General features: G+C 40.0%; 1 protein-coding gene across 20 annotated transcripts in view; it reads right to left on the reverse strand.

Moving 5' to 3' along the window:
- Window positions 1-17,944, reverse strand: part of Fam184a (family with sequence similarity 184 member A) — a 131,772-nt gene that overhangs the window by 31,484 nt on the left and 82,344 nt on the right. For 11 of the 20 annotated variants that reach the window (XR_006064464.2, XR_006064465.2, XR_013045004.1 and 8 more), the window contains exons 7-10: window positions 14,122-14,283; window positions 11,263-11,384; window positions 10,678-10,828; window positions 3,487-3,528 (exon numbers count right to left, since the gene is read on the reverse strand). Coding sequence is in view for 12 of the 20 variants with exons in the window: in XM_016007072.3 (XP_015862558.1) it covers window positions 3,487-3,528; window positions 10,678-10,828; window positions 11,263-11,384; window positions 14,122-14,283 (477 nt within the window). In the remaining 8 variants the exon portion in view is untranslated. The remainder of the gene's footprint in view (window positions 1-3,486; window positions 3,529-10,677; window positions 10,829-11,262; window positions 11,385-14,121; window positions 14,284-17,944) is intronic. The other 9 variants (XR_013045003.1, XR_013045002.1, XR_013045005.1 and 6 more) reach the window with 1 other exon arrangement.

Below are 17,944 nucleotides of genomic sequence, written 5' to 3' on the forward strand. Positions count from 1 at the left end.
ATTTAGTAACTTATTAGTATTCAAATGTATGTCGATTGTATCACTGTCTCTAAAAGTAAACAGTTCAAATTGAGGGCGCCAGATATGACAAGACACCAACCCGGCACAACATTAACCTACCAACTTCTCTGTTTTTGTTTTTTTATGTGATACTGGGTTTTCTTTCCTCCTTCAGTCTTATTACCCAAATTAAGGAACACACAAAGCATACAAACAATCTGTCCTCAAGAGAAAGCCTGTTGCGAGATAGTAAATGACCCTCAAACCTAGCTGTATATTTCAGTAATCTCTCCTGGGGCGCTGAGATTCTGGCTCAGCACATCGGACTTGGGTCCAGGCAGACCAACATATTTGTTTCTAGTTACCCAAGTGAAAAGTGTGCACTGTATGTGTGTGGTACACACTCTAGAACACATCAAATAAAGAGTCTCAGGCTAGAGATGTAGCTGCATGGTATAGAGCTTGATCTGGGTCTGTCTCAATATAATGACCTATTTTGTTTTGTAGAAAAGTATGTTAAGTATAAGTGAATAGTTTTCATCAAATATAGGTAATTTATCTAATAAAATACTGGTTAATATTTTATATACTAAAATTTCTAGGTAGACACAGGACATACTTAAACAACAACTTAGTATTTAATGTTTGAAGCTGTTGATGGGGACACATATCCCAGTGTGTCAGAAGGAAAAGAGAACACCACTTTGGATATGAAGTCATGAAGGTGTACCCCAACTTGTGGGTATTGACAAAGTGGTATTCACAGGGCCAGCTGTGAGTAGCCTCCTCAAAACAATTGCACTCTGGGTTTCATTTGTTGATGCTAATGACTTTTTCTCTTTGGAGAGAATAGTGAATTTACATTTTTATTTTTTTCTTCCCTCCAAAATGGCATTCATAAGGTATACATGGTATTCAGATACATGACTCGGTATTTTTTGTTTTGTTGGTCTGTAGGTTATGAACCAGGGTCTCGCCGTATCACCTAGGCTGGTCTTGGACTTACAGGTACAGGACTGACAAACACAGAATTTCTCTCCCCAGTCTTTTTTATGTTGAAAATTGTTATTATTATAACAGGGTCTCCTATATCTCGGGCGATGGCCTGGAACTCCCGGTCTTTCTGGCTCCACTCTCAAGTGCTGGGATTACAGGCATGCCGGCGACCTTCCCACAGCAGTCGCTGTTCCCTGCCCTTCCCGCTTTCTCAGATGTCAGTTAGCAGAGCTGTCAGAGTCTGCTGGGGTTAAATCATGTCACTCTCTTCAAGAACGCAGGCCTTTCTTTTACCACCAATACACAAGTAGGACTGTTCAAAGTCAGATCAGCCTAATTGTAAGGTACAAAGTCTGATACTTTCAAACATTGAAGGCAACTCTAAAAAACGGCTAACTGAGGCCTAGCAGAGTACAATAAGAATGATTGTTAGTATGTCAATGACTTACATACCTTTTCATGAACAATGATGGAAGGGGCTGAGACATTTTAATTCTTTTTTTAAGATTACTAATTTGCTATTACTAAAGAATACAGGGAGAAGGGAAAGTGATAAAATTATATTTCAGTTAAAAACATATTTCAAAAAAAGAATATATTTCAGGTCATGAAATGATGGTCACTCTGTAAAACTTCTGTTTGGCGATTCCATTCCAAGAAAGAGTTTTCCTGGAAGATCCTAAACTAAGCTTAGCAAACTAGATAGCATCTATAAGATGCATTAACAATCACTGGATTTTTTTTTTAAGGATGACTTACAGAGAAGCCAAGTCTTGCTAAGAAAGGAACTATTACTTGGGAAGCTGGACCAATGTATGGTGGGTGAGGAATGCCAGCCTGCCCAATGCTGTATGTTCGCAGTTCAGTTTGACTCAGGATGATGAGGGTGAAAGGTGACCACATGACAACTATGACATCACATTGGGGTTTTATTAAATGTGATTTCATTGTGTTAATAACATCTAATGCTACTTTTTTCTTAGAGAATGTATAAAGATGTTCCCATTCAGTACTGATAGACACCTAAAATAATGTACTTTTACTTATGACATTAAGTCAATGAACTGGTTTTTATTTAACTGGTACCTTTTTAATCACTAAGGGGAATAATTATATCATCATAGATATTCAAAGGTACAATGTGATTCATTTAGTAAACAATCACATTTGGGTTATTATTTCTATCAATCAATAAATACGCCAAAAAAATTGGATTGGTATTATTAGGCCCAAAACTGAAACGATCAAGTCAAAATTCTTATTCCATTGTATGACATTTTATTGTTAACAAGAATATCTTAATGTAGCCTTGTTTATCAAAATTGAGATAAACATATCTGCTATATACTTTAAAACATATTAAGAAATTTTATGCTAATCACTTCTATTTTCCAACTGCTCAACTGCTTTTTTTTTTTTTTTTTTTTTTTTGGATTTCTCTGCATAGTTTTGGTGCCTGTCCTGGATCTCACAATGTATACCAGGCTGGCCTCAAACTCACAGAGATCCACCTGGCTCTGCCTCCTGAGTGCTGGGATTAAAGGCGTGCGCCACCACCGCCTGGCTTCCAACTGCTTTTTATGTTGAAAGAAGAGTTGACTATGAAAAGCAAGTAAAGTTTTCACAGGACACACTGAGATTTGAACTTTGATCTGCCTGGGGAAGCACAGGCAGGCGACACTCTGTTTCTAAGTGCACTGGAGGACAGCTGTAGCACACGGGACACTCCAGGGAGTGGGTGCCACTCAGGACAGCAGCAGAACCCAGCTGTAGTATTTTCATTTTCTACTACCCGAGAAAAGAGAAACCCACCAGCAGGCCTTTTCCAGTGGAAGTGTGGGGATCTTTCCTGAGATTATCGAGGAACTTATTCAAAGGCATTCAGCTCTGTAGCTTTATCATGAAAGACAAGGTAGTAATGGGTTTGAAGCATAATTTCTGCATGTGTGTCCACATACAAGTAAAAAACAACACTTTTGCCAATTCTTAGGGAAGGGATTTACATTATTTTGCTTTTCATGTGTTAAAAATTAGGACATTAAAACATATTTAAATTTTATGAACTTTCACAAATACTTAATCCTTTTAAGTAAAGTCTATTGATACTTTTTCTAAAAATAAACTTTTAACTCAAGAAAAATATTTTGCATTTATTCCCATGTTATGATACTCAACTAGTAAATATTTTTCAAGAATATTACCATGCCTTTCAAGGTTAACATTTAAATAATAAATTTTATGTATAAGATGAAAATCTAGCTTGGTTTCATTATAAAATACACTTAATGAGACAAGATGGTAGATGTATGCACATATAACACACAAATGAATGGCTGAAGGTTAGATATTATTAGTACCCATAATGCAAAAAAAATCTTATTGTGTGCCAAAGTATATTTTTGTATAAGTTAAAGCTTCAAAGCAGTGCTGTTATGCACAATCAAAAGTGCAACATGCCTTGTGCACAAATTGTAAGTGTCGCTCACTTACATTGTTGATAGATTTATGCAAAGCCTCACCCAGAGAGTGCCGCTATGAAAAAAGATCACAGGAGAAAGGGGAACATTCAGAAACCGACAAAGAAAGATTAAAAAACGGAGTGTGAAACATACAACAGTAATTATAACATGCTCACAAAAACCAGTTCTGAGAAGAAATTTGATTTACAAGAATTTTAAGACACAGTGTAAATGATCCGCACACAGTCCCTAAAATTCTCTGATGGACCCGTGGGCCAGTCTACTTACCTATACAGGATACTTAAGGTTAGAACATGAGAACCGAGTCCAGTGTAAAAGAAGATGGTTACAGAAATGCACAGAGAGCTAAACTGTTCTAAAGTCTTCCAGACAGCTGCAACCTAACTGTTCATGTGCTGCACACAAATGGCTGTAGGGCATAGGTTTCTCCAGGGAGCAGATGAGAACAACAAAACCACCTGGATGTTTTTGTATCACTACTGCCTTGAGATAATCATTGGAAATTGGGAGTACAGGGAAAAGATGAGGTGATTTTTACATCTTTTAAATTCTCTTTTCTAACATGAACTTTATAGACTACAATGTTGTTTTTTAATGTCAAAGGGTGACTATGAGGCTAGAGATCTGGCTCAGAGGGTAAGCACACTTGCTGCTTTTACAGAGGACCCAGGTTCAGTTCCCAAAACTCACATAGTGGTTTACAACCATCTGTAACTCCAATTCCAGGGAACCTGATGCTCACCCTCTTTGGGACTCTAATGGCAGAAGCCCACACATGGTATACATACATACATGCCAAGCAAAATACTCATACACAGAAAACAACATATTTTCACAAGGTTGACTATGCCTGGAAGACTAAGATATTCCAGAACGTGGTTTATTAGACTTGAATGGGGAAAGATACCACACCTATGGATTTGACATTGCAGTTCACTGACATACGGAGTTATGCACATCACAAGACAAACTGGGATCTTCAAAAACCATGGACTGGATGTTTGTGTCCCCAACCCACAAACTCCTCTGTTGACATCCAGACATTCAATGGCATGGTATTAGAAGGTAGAAACTTGGGCAGGGATTAAAGTTTTACCCCTAGGTCATAGGAGCCTGAGTGGCTGCTGTCCTTACAAAAGTACCCCAGAGACCTTTCTCATACCTTCCACTATGTGAGAGCACAGGCAGGTGGCGCTGTCTACAAACCAAGAAGCTAGCCCCTTGAAGTTGAACTTTCCAGCTTTCAGAGCTGTGAGAAATGTTGATGTTCAAAAGCTAACATTTACGGCATTACATCAGTATTACCCAGGCTAAGCCAGGGCTACTGGTGCCAGAAAGTTAGTATGAATGGACCTAGCTGTAGGGCTCAGAAAGGAAAAGGCACGGGTGCAGGGAAGTGTCAATCATTCTAGAGAACACTCAAGGAAGGCTGAGGAGATAAAAGGTTGGTAGGTAGACATATGGATAGTAAAAGCCATCTAGATAAGGTCTCAGGTGGATAAGAAGATCACAGTGCTGAGAACTGAAGAAAAGGTCATCCTTTTCACAAAGGAGTCATGATCTTTGCAGACAGTTGCTTCTGTCCTTATTAGAGAAAAATAGAATTTGAGCAAAGAAACTGGAGAAGAACGAGAAGGAGGAGGAGAAAAGAAATAAAGAAATAAAGGAGGAAGGAAAGGTGGGAGGGAAGGAAGGATGGATGGAGGGAGGGATGGAAGGATGGATGATGGATAGAGGGAGGGATGGAGGGAGGGAGGGAGGGAGGAGGAAGGGTGTCCTTGAATCTGAATCATCTGTCCATCTTTGGTTTCTCAAGGAGAAACCCTGCGCCTCACTGCTAGCAAGCCAGGACTCCTCCTAAAGCTGGTGGTGGAGTTCCAAAGCTTTAGGGTCAGGGCGGCTAACCCACTGTCTCCTTGTCTCTGGAAGCTGGGACTTCAGCTCCCAGGGCACTAGAGGACAGAGGAGAAAAGAGGCAGCTCTCAAGTCTTGGAATCATTCTTTTCTTTCCTCCTTCTCACTTTGGGAAATGGAAAGCCTATCTTCTTCCTTTCCTTGTATGTGGGATGCATAAAACTTACTTAGTGCTACGGTTTAGATGGTAAATGTCTCCCGAAAACCCATGTGATAATGACTAGGCTCTTAGGGTGGTGCTCCTGGGAGCTTTTGAGAGATGTGGCCTAATACAGAGCCTTATATCCCTGGGGACAAGCCTGTGGAGGTGAGAGGATAGGACTCCAACTCCTACCTCATTTCCTTTCTGTTTCCTGGCCCTGGAGTTTTCTCTCTGACATGCTTTCAACCACTGACATTCTGGTACCACACCAGAGGCCTTACAAGTAATGGGTCTATGCAACCATAGGCTGAAATCTCTAAAACTGTGAGTCAAAATGGACTTTACACTTTATCATGATATTGGATATTTTGTTATAGTGTGAGAAAGCTGACTAATCAGGTCCATAGATTTATGGTAGGAGAGCAGTTTGCTCCAGGATCTGTCGTGATAGAACCTAACTCCAGTCTGATTTGGATGAGACTTCAGTTTTTGACTTTAGGGTTGATGCTGGAATGAGATGGAATTTCGGGAGGATGTTGGGATATAATGAGTATATTCTCCAAGTGAGAACGGCACGAATACTGGGAAGCAGGAATGGTGGAGTCCTAACCTTTCATGGAGTAGTATTAGGAAATGGAGCCTTTGGTCTAACCTTTAGGTAAGAGGATGCTGCCTTGTAAATGGGACCCCCCTTGGTCCTTCAACTATGTGAGGATTCAGTAAGAGGAAAGGCTCTCTAGTGGGCCCTGGCCAGGCCATTGCTGCAGACACCTTAAATTTTGGACTTCCTGGCCTTCAAAGCTACCAGAAACCAACCTCCGTTCTCTATTAAGGATGTGGTCTGTGGTCATCTGTTACTGAATACAAGCTAAACTGTAAACAAGTGTCCACCTAAGAATACTGTACAGACTAAGAGCTTCTATGAGAAATATCCGTCAGGCATTCTACATAAGATCCATTCCAACAAAACCGATGCCCTACAGAGCCATTGTTTTCAAGGGTCTTAAGTTTCTTTGTAAGTTTTGAGGGGGAGTGAGCCATTACCAGCTCACGGAGTGGATTCAGAGGCTTCAGTGTTAAAAGCCTACTAAATATGTAACGTGTTTCAAAAATTTCATTCTTTTGTTTTGTTTTGAACTTGGCGGCCCAGGATAGTCTTGAACTCACAGCACTATTTCCACCTCAGCATCTGGAGTGCTGGGCTGTGGTGAGAGCATTGTGCCTGCGGGATTTCTACTCCCAGAGGAGGAGTGTAAATCAGACTTTCAGATGATTGAGGGAAAGTGAAAACAATCTTTTTAATACTGCATTTAATTAGAAATTTAGACCATTGTATATAAAAGGCAATGCTCTCAGGAATTGATTCCTGGTTCTTGTTTTTTTTTTTTTTTTTTTTTTTTTTTTTAAATAACTTCTTTTGAACGTCCTATTTATTTATTTTGGGAGGACAAGGGGGCATGGCACCACAGCACTCTGGCAGAAGTCAGAGGACAACCTGCAGGATTCCGTTACCTATCTTCTACCACCATGTGAGTAATAGTGTCAAACCCGGGTCCTCAAGTTTGGCATCAGGCACCTTTACCTACTGGGCCATCCCACTAGTCGCCATTCTTCTGAAATTTGGTTTATTCACTGTTAAAGCAGGGCAAGGCTTTCCTGTGCGTAATTAGAAACACGTTGTTATGTACATTCTGAAACCCCCTCACTTGTAGCCTTTTAAGGAGAGAGACCCTGGGTAATGATTAATCACAACAGTTGACTGGACCGAGAGATGCCTGGGAGAACAAAAGCACACTGCTGGGTGTGTCTATGAGGGCATTTTTACAAACAACCGAGTTTACAGGGGCTCCAATACAATCAAGAGCTAAATCTATCCATGGGCTGAGATGTTCGTAGAAAAACAGGAGGAAGAAAACTCTGGAAGGTGGGGACTAGTTGGGGAAGTACTCAGAGGTACACTATGCCTTGAACAGTGTACATCTTGCCTCTCTCTACTTCGTGGCTCATGCCAACATAATATTCCACCCTGCAGCATCCCCAAAGTAACGGACCCAGCCGACCTTGAACAAAACCCTCTCAAACTGTGTGGCAAAATAAACCTTTCCTCCTTCAAGGTTTTGTTGTTGCTGCTTACTTTTGTTGGCGGGGTTTTGTTTTGGTACGTGTGTGTGTGTGTGTGTGGATGTGCTCATGCCAACAGAGGTCAGAGGAGAAACCAGGTGTCCAGCTCTGTCATCCCCGGGCCTGCTTGCTTGGGGCGAGGTCTCCCACTGACCCTGGCGCTAAGATGGCAGCGAGCGAGCCCTAGTCATCTGTCTGTCTGCAGCCCTCACATGGCCGTGGTTACGGACAAAGACGATGACCACGTTCTGGGTTTGATGTGGGTTCTGGGGATCTGAACTCAGGCCCTCATGCTTGCATAATAAGCCCTCTCACCCAGAGTCATCTCCCCAGACTTCATTTTTAAAAAGTGATTTTTACACTTAGCATCTAAAATAACAGGTTTCATTACGCCATTTTCATGTATCTGTACAATACTGCATGGTTCTGATCCACTCCCCTCCTGTCTCCCTCCCTCCCTCTGCCCACTTCTCTTGTGGTCCCTGGTCCCTTTTCTTCCCTACATTGTGCCTTTCTGCTTTCACTTCACATGTATTCTAGCACACTCTATTGTTGCTACTCCCTTCTCTCTAGACCTCTTCGTCCCTCCTCACGATCGCCTTGCCAGTTCATCACACAGACACATACACGCACACACACCCTAAAATCTGGGTTCTGCACATGTCAGAAAATGTGCTATTTGTCTTTCTGACTCTGGCTAATTACACATAACAGTGGATTCCAGTTCTAGCCATTCCATCCACATTATCTGAGAGATGAATTTAGATCATGCCTATAATCCATAGGTATGTGTCTTAATTTCTCAGCTAATGTCCTAAATGAAGATAAATAAATGAATCATCAGTTTGGAACCACAATAAAATCTGCCTTAAGAAGGACATAAATGAATATATTTGTATAGTGATACTTTAGGATTAAAAACAGAGAATGTGGTCAAGTGTTTTCTTTACAACTTTTTAGATATCATTGCAGAATGAGAACCCAGTTGTTTGATTTGCAAATTCTGATATATACAATATTCCAGAAGTGCAGCCTGCACTGGGCAATGCTGCAACCCTTTAAACCTGGCCTGCTAGCACACACCTGTAGGCCTGGACACTTGGGAGTCTGAGGGAGAAGGAGAACTTGAACCCAGAGTTCAGATCAACCTGGGCAACACAGTGAGACCTTGTACCACCACCACCATCACCATCACCACCACCATCACTATCACTACCTCCACCATCTCCACGTCCACAATCACCATCACTACCACCTCCACCATCACCACCTCCACCATCACCATCTCCACCATCACCATCTCCACCATCACTACCACCATCACCATCTCCACCATCACCACCACCACCATCATCTCCACCATCACCACCACCACCATCACCACTATCATCATCATCATCATCACCATGATCATCACCGTCATCAACAAGTTAAAATATAGTCATGGGATATAAAGAGGGGTCAATGTCTTAGGAATAAGTACTGAAGAAACACAAAGAAGAAAGGATGAAGAAAAGAAAGGTGGGTGAGAGGAGGACAGAAAGGTAAAATGGAAGAAGGATGACCTCTGACAACTTACTACATGAGATTACAAAATAGCAAAACAGGCCAGCAAGATGGTTCAACAGGTAAAGGTGTCTGCCACCGAGTCTGATGACATGCGTTCAGTCCCTGGAATCCACGTGGTGCAAGGAGGGAACTGAGTTCTGAAAGCTGTCCTCTGACCTCCACACATGCACAATGCACATGGGTGTATGCACACAAATAAATAGCATGTAATAGAAAAGAATAAAAATAAATTTAACTAAAAATGATGGTGATATTGCTTTGTAATACAAGCTCAGTCCCCAAAATGCCCATGTTCAATACTTTCTGGCTGAAAAATGTCAGAAAGACTTTAGGGACAGTTTCCATTTTATTATGTAATTGAACTGACAACATCTTGCTGGGTGCAAAGCATAATAGAAGGATGGGGTAGTTTACTTAAGAAAATCTGCCCTTTTTGGTCCCTAAATAAGAATGTAAAAAAAGGTATACAGAAGGTCACTAGTAAGCTGTGTAAATGTGATGCCAACCTCTAGTAAGAGTTGTTTGCTTGTTCTTATTTCAAAAGTTGCAAATGATTTGACCTCACACATGCGCGCGCGCACACACACACACACACACACACACACACACACACACACACACTCTACCTTTTTAGAGCTTCATTATAAATTATAGAAACCAGACATAAATAGGCAGGCCTCAAAGCATTCCTAAGAGGGCAAAATGTTTCTACATATATAACAATTACCTTACAGAAAGCCTGTTTTGAATTCTATTTTGAAATTCTTCACCATCATAAACAGAAAGAAAAAGATTAATATATCGGTGTATTTTCAGCACTAAATTAGGAGTTGCTTCATGCCCAAGTTCTACCCTTGCTTGGTGATATACACAGTAAAGTCTATTTAATTACAGAGTTTACCATCTGTCCTTGTTTGGTGATGAGGTTGTCTAAATAAGTGGAATGTGCAAACTATTTTAATTAGTTATAAATGTCTTGGAAATAAGATAGATAGATCGAGAAACACCACTTTTTGTTTAGGCTATACTCTTCCAGTACTTAAGGCATAAACTCACAAGAGAAACAAATCGCTCACTTGGGTAAATGTTTGTAGGAAATCAGGACATTGCTAATGAACATCTTCTGTTGCCCAGATGCCAACTTAGGGCTAGAATCAAAATGACTTTACATTTTCAAAAACTAGCCAACCTTCCCATGGAAAGTCTATGTGTTCTGCTCAAATATAAAACTAAAAAATGATGAAATTTTCTCAGAATTTAGGATCACATACGCAACACATTGACTGAGCACAACTATGTTTCATATGAACATGTCTGTGTAGTTTTAAACATTTAAAATGTCTAAGTTTGCCCCATGGAAAACAAAATACAGTGAGTTGACATGCAGTAGGTTGTGTTTGTCGAACCAGAGAGTGCCAAGGAGCGGAATGTCCCCGGGTGCAGACTACACTCTACCTGGTTTAAAAGGTCTTCCACCTTCTTCTGCCACGAGTCCCTGGCGGCGTTTTTCTCTCGCTCTTTCAGCTGCAACAGTTGAGACATCGCGGACTTTTTATCCTCTTCGTGTTGAAGCCTTAACTCTTGGCGAAGTTTAGAGCACTCTTGCCTATAAAAAAACGGAGGCATTTGCTTTGGAAAGAGAGTTGTCTCCCTCAGTGAACGGTCTCTGGTGATTCACAGGTTTTCTAAAAACTCATTTAATTCTCATGTCTGTGAGTCTGTGTCAGCAGGCTAACTTTCAGGAAACTGGTAGCTTCACCAAGACCACTTATCCATCAACCATTGGCAGAACATTCATGAGAACAAATGAGCCTTCTAATTTCAAGTTAGTTCTCTGCATTTTTATATATTCAAGAAAAATAAATTTAAAGAGGAATGTGAACTCAAACAGAAAAAAAAAAAAAACCTCTAAGTTCTCTACATTTAATCATGAGAAAAAATAACTTAACACCCCATTAGCACATCTTTAATAAGGAGCCTACAACAGGAACACTTCCTGCTCCTCTGTACCAGGAAGACTGCAATGCAAACCCAGTGTACCTAAGATTTTCAGTCCACTTTATCTCTAGATCATGGGCCATCCTGTCCGCCTTCAGCTTCTCTTCTTCCTTCATGGAAGCAAGGGTTTCTTCATGCTGGTGCCTCTCTTGTTCTAGCTCAGCCTGAGGACCAGAAACACAAGCCTGGGTACTGTTATCACAGAACAGCATGCTAATACAGAACGTGCAAACCCTTACAGCAGCCATTGATAATGCTAACTAGGAGAATTAGTCAAGATATTTCAACAAAACACATGAAACAATTCTATATTTTAATTGTTCTTTCCTTCATTTTTTAAAAAAATCAAATATTAAATGGTTTAAAGCTACTTTATTAAAGCTTTTTTAAAATCATGAACATGTATCATACAGCCATGTTCCTCAAATTAATTCATATTCAATTTAAAATCAGGCTGTTTGTCCAAAGCCTAATCATTACATCTGTATACCATCAATATGATAAAAGGAATTCTGAGGAATTCAAGTTGACTGGATTTTTCCTTATGTAACTTGAAGTCACAGGCCCATGTGTTATGATAATCCTTGCAGATTAGCATAAATCAAGTGATTCCCTGGAGCTGGTGGCTAGAGGTAACTATCTGGACAAAACCTGCCAACTACAGACGACTGTCAGTGCTGTGTCTGCTCAAGGGTACGAGGCAAAAAGAAGGCAGCAGTCAGGCCTTTGATCACTATGATGGATATTTCTGGATAGCTCTCTGGCTGACAGCACAGGATAGAGCAGTTTGTTGTATTCATATTAATGGTAAAAAAAAGAAGTCACTAATGAAATTCCCATTCAATATGGTTCACTTGTCTAACAAAAGGTAAATACTAAAAATTGAACCCAGGCACCTGTTCTAGAATACTATTCATCTTCTAGGAACCATTTTTTTTTCCATAACAAGTAGCATTCAATAGAGTAGAATTTAAGTGTTTCTTTTTTTTTTTTTTTTTTTTTTGGTTTTTTTTCGAGACAGGGTTTCTCTGTGTAGCTTTGCGCCTTTCCTGGGACTCACTTGGTAGCCCAGGCTGGCCTCGAACTCACAGAGATCCGCCTGGCTCTGCCTCCCGAGTGCTGGGATTAAAGGCGTGCGCCACCACCGCCCGGCTTAAGTGTTTCTTATTTAAGGAAATTCTACATTAAGATTTATTTTTAATTATGTGTATGTGCACATTAATGCAGATACCCTCAGAGGAACTGGATCCCCCCTGAAGCTAGAGTTACAGGATGAAATATACTAAAGTCAGAAATGGAGCTGGGCGGTGGTGGCGCACGCCTTTAATCCCAGCACTCAGGAAGTAGCCAGGTAGATCTCTGTTGAGTTCGAGGCCAGCCTGGGCTACCAAGTGAGTTCCAGGAAGGGTGCAAAGCTACACAGAGAAACCCTGTATCAAAAAACCAAAAAAAGAAAGAAAGAAAGAAAGAAAGAAATGGGGTGTATACCAAGGTGAGGTACCATATAAACACACACACACACACACACACACACACACACACACACACACACACACACCCCTCCATGTGCAACTTTCAACTAAATGGATTTACCAACTTAAAATGCCTTCTTCCTTTTACTTTTGCCATTATAAAAAAAAATGCCTCTTAATATGAATTAGCCATTCCATTCAGCCTTATGTGAAAAATTGCTATCACTGATATTATAGGCAATGTTTGGCATCACATACATTTAAATATGTTTCATAATACAGTTACTCTAAATAGACTTATTCTTTGTCATATTAGCACTATTATATCATATAGCCACTAGAGAAAGGTAAGCAGAAGCCAACTATTTATGTTGTCACAGATTTCAAAAATAAAATGCAATTGATATCCAAAATGCACTCACTAGGTAAAACATGAATAGAATCATATATACACAGCATAGGAAGTGCAACAAGTGTATACACACTTCAAATGTCACCAATTCTAAACTCAAAGCTAATATTGTTACTAAAACCAACACCAACTGAGTGTTTGTTGAGCAATGTACTGTGCACAGCTTATCGCTTTTAATTATTATAACTGTGCTATGAAAAGTATTATTATGCTGCTCTCTGCTTTATTAAAGTGTCAAGGAGGAAAATGCATCTCTGTCCCAAATGATGCAGTAAGTGGTAGATACAGAATTCACCCAGGACCAGCCCTGCCTGACTATGAAGCCCACTCTCCAGATCACCAACCAAGGAGGATATGAAGAATCCTTGTCTGTTGTCTGCCTAGTTTTACAGGTTCTGAAACTTTGCTATAGTTCCCAAGGATCGGAGGGGAAAGGTCGGGCCTTCTGAGACTCTAGTTTCAGAAGAGAACTCTTGTTTGCTGTATATGAAAGCTCCAGCTTCTACTGGGAAAAGAATTTGCACATACTAATTATCCTGGATTTAAACATGTTCTGTAAAAAGCTTTCCTGAAATCTCAGCCCTTACACTCAGTCTGTCTCAAGATACAACCTTATTTGGAAACAGCACCCATGCAGTTTTATTTACTCGACATGAGGCCATATGGGAGCACCTGAACCCTTAATCCAATATGACTAGCACACTTGTAAGATGACAATGTGGAGACCAAAATGATGTGATTAAATGCAAAACCATTTCTGGGGCTACAGTAAGCCGCAAAAAGGGGAAAGGTTCCCTCTTAGAGACATGGAATTCATCTTAGACTTCTAGCTCTAGAACCAAGAGATGACCCATGTCAGCTGTGCTCAGGTCACAGCATTTGTGTTACTTTCAAATGGGATTCCTAGAAACTAATGCACTAGTAACATACAACGATGCTTACATAGGCTTTAAGCAAAGTGGTCCAGTTCTATTTTCATATTCAGACATTTAGATTACAGTAGAAATAAGCAATTACCTCAACATTTAAGAGGGCGTCCTTGGTCTCCTTCAGCTTGCCTTTTGTCAGGTCTAGTTCACTCTGAAGCCTCACTTGGGAGTCCTGAAGACTAGCAATGAGTCCTTCGGCAGATCCAAGACCTTGTTCACTTTTCCTTACCAGATCTTGGAGGCGGCCAATCTGTGAGTGAACAGAGCATTTTTAATGTACCATACAGTGGCAGAGCAGTACCAGCTCACGGATTGAGAGTTTTGTGTTGTTGACTTAACTGAATGGATCCCTGCTTCATGAATTTGGAAGAAGCACTTAGCCATGATAATCTTTACCATTTGCTATTTTTTTAAATACTATTTTTTTTCCATGACTACACTTCCCCCTTTCCAGGACCATAATGCAAGGACATGGATACAACTTCCCTTGGGCTCTTGGTGTAAAGAAAATTCCTGGTTATGTCAGATAATGAGATACCTATGAAAAGAAACTGATGCAAGATGAAGATTAAAGATAAAAAATAAACTGTTTGAAAGCTTTCTTTAAAATTAACCATTTCTATATCAAGTCAAGTCGCCATGCTATTTAGAAAGGTAGTGCATTTAGGTCAATACTGGCAAGTTCTTAAATATATCTTAGAGATCAACTGTTTTTTTGTGTGTGTTTCCATATAGAAGTCACCTCAGGAAAGAACCTTTGAGTTGGAACTAGAAGCAAATGACAACTTGTTGACTGGGATTACAGAAACCCTTTAATTAGAAGGGCCAAAATCAAAGAAAGAAATACTTTAAGAAAATGCTATGAAGTCAAAACACATTTGAAAAGAACATGGACAAGATTTCTTTTAAAAATACATGCATATTTTGCTGACAAATATTTTCTTACAACTATACATTTCACAAAGGAAAATATGAAAACTGTCCTTCAGCGCCCTGTGACACACAGTCCTGTGTTTAGGCACACAGCCTCCCTGTTCTTTCCGTACAGGAATCTCTATGTGTGTATGATAAATGCATCTGGATGTGGTAGTGTGCGATCTTGCGAGCTTGTTAGTGTCTATAAATGGTCAGCAACTTTGTAAAATGATTTAAGAACTTCCCCCCTTTTCTGTGTTCTAACATATTCATAGCCAAAGAATTAAAAATTTTAGCAAAACTTCATCCATTAAATTCTCTGAACCTAATGCCTGTCTAGACACACGGTGGGCTATTATTTTCTTTTGTGCTTATTACTGGCCTGGTAAGTTGTTTAAATTCTTTGAGTCATTTTAAAAATATGTATTGTCATAAAAATACATACTCCTTCCTGATTCTTAAAGGTTAACGATATGTTCATATGTAGCATCTACTTTCGATGGTCTAAAACTTCATCTGTCACTGTTTTAACACCCATGCTCTGTATTCTCCGTTGCTTACTTGTGTCCTCAGAACTTTTGGTGCTGACCCAGCTTGTCAATAGTTGTGCATGCAGTGGTAAACAGATTGATTGTAAGGAAGACAGCGCTAACATCTGGGAGATGGCAGAGCTTAGCAGAAGTCTCATCTTAAGCCCGGCTCTGCCAATATGAAACAGCAGTAATAATCCCCATCTTGTGGGCTTACTTTAATAATGACATTCAAGGATCCAGAGAAATATATTAACCAGAAAAGACAGAAGGGACAATCCATATGGAAAGAACCGAGCCAGGCATGGGGGTATATGCCTACAATTACAGCATCTGGGAGGTTCAAGGCCAGCCCAGGCCACATAGTGAGGTCAAGCTAGTTTGGGAACTACAGTAAGATACTGACATAAAAAAAATTTTTTTAAGGAAGCACTGGAGAGATGGCTCAGCAGTTAAAAGCTCTTGCTGCTCAAGAATCCAGTTTCAATTCTCAGCATCCACAAGGCAGCTCTCAACTGTCTATAACTCCAGTTACAAGGGACCTGACACCCTCTTCTGGCTTCCACAGTAACAGGCACACATGTGGTACACAGACATACATGTAGGCAGAACACCCATATATACATAAATTAAATTTTAAAAAATTTAAAAGGAAAATAATAACCAAGTTTAATAATATGGAAATATTCATCCACAATCTAGCAAGTTTTCAGTTGATTAAGTATTACATGACTATAACATATTTAAAAATTTATGAAGAGCAGTATTATAAGTAGCACATGAAGAATAAACAGAAATTGTGTTAAAGAAATAAAGAATTTAATTAAAGAGGAAATAGATATTTAAATAAGCAAAAACTTTTTAATTGTGCACAGTTAAATGTAGTAAAATACAAAATTGAAGTAAGCAACAATAGCTGATAGTTTTCTATGAGTGTAATAAAAAGGGTTATGTTCTCCAGCCCTCATGTTCCTTGAGAACATACAACAACTGTTGTCTGTCTCTGTCAAAATCTCTTTTGGCATGTGGAAGATCTACTCTCCTTCCCCATTGGTGTCCTGTGGTCTCAGCAGGAACTCAGCTTGATCAGACACTAACCCAATACAGTTGTCTCATTCTATATCCACTGGGGATGATTGAGGAGCAGTCATGGGGATGAACACATCATTCATAGAGATCTTAGACTGTTGAAAGGAAAATGAGTCTCCTAGTGATGCTCTTTTATCAGCCATACCATGCCCAAAGGAATGCATGACTGAAGAATAAAGTCCACGTGAAGAACACAAAGAAGGCAAATCCAAGAGCAGACAAAGAAACCCAGTCCCAGGGTAACCAATTTTAGTTCCGAATCTATTCTGTTTGAAGCTGACATTATCCTGGGACCTTTGCATCACTTGGTTTGGTGTATTTCCTTTGTTCTTCTGTTGGTTTGCATTGGAACGTCTGCTCTTTGCAACCGAGATGGAACAAGCTAGATTCTTATTATTATGACCCCCTCTAAGGGAATACAGAAGGTAGACACCTCCTCCCTAGAGGCCCTATCTATGCACGTGTGCTCTTCTCCTACCCCTTCTCTTAGAAAGCACAGAGTGAACTTTTATAAATGATGACTATGGACATGAGTTGTAAGCCTTGTCCCTGAAGTAAGCATCCACATGTTGGTGCTCAGCATCTTCTAGCAGCCTTCTACTATGCTAACAGTCAAAATAGTTCACGGGGCCTCTGTGACACAGAGGCTGCCTAACTCTCCAGCTAGCTTGGCAATCTTTTTTCTTTGGTCTTTGTATTTGTTGGAAAGGTAAAGTAGTGTGGGCCTGATCGTTAAATTGAGCTAAAATGTTATCACTTGGACTGGAATTTTGATTTTACCCACTTAGTATGTGGCACAGACAAATTCCACCACTCTTCAGTGACTCAGTAACTAGGATCTACTGCCCTGGCTTGTATAAAAGATAGAGGAGAGAAGAATAAAAATCAGTGCCTGGGAAACTACTCTATAGTTGTTGTAGCACCATATCTATACTGGCATTCCTACAGTATCTTAAAATATCCCATGCTCCACAGCCTTTGCATAATATTTCCTCAATTTGTCATCACGTCCAGCCAGTCAATCCCTTATCTTCCTTTCGCAGTATGCATCTAGCTAGACTTATAAATCCCTTGTGAAACCCCTCATCATTGCGGGACCACATTAATTGCCACTGCAATCACAGTGTGTAAGAGTTCTTTGTACGCATAACCAACCATCCATTATTTACTACATGAATGAATGAGCCAATTACTAAAATACTTCATACACACTTACTGACTAAGGAATCAAATAGCTTTAACATCTCAGTATGTAAGCATTTAACCTGTAAAGAAACCAGTACCTCAGCTTTTCTTGACCTCACACTATTACCAGGCCACTAGTAGGCCATGTGGTTCCTCCATGCAGAAACAGACAATCCCCACAGGCATGTAAAC

Source organism: Peromyscus maniculatus, chromosome 16 (assembly GCF_049852395.1).
Source record: "Peromyscus maniculatus bairdii isolate BWxNUB_F1_BW_parent chromosome 16, HU_Pman_BW_mat_3.1, whole genome shotgun sequence".
NCBI lineage: Eukaryota > Metazoa > Chordata > Mammalia > Rodentia > Cricetidae > Peromyscus > Peromyscus maniculatus.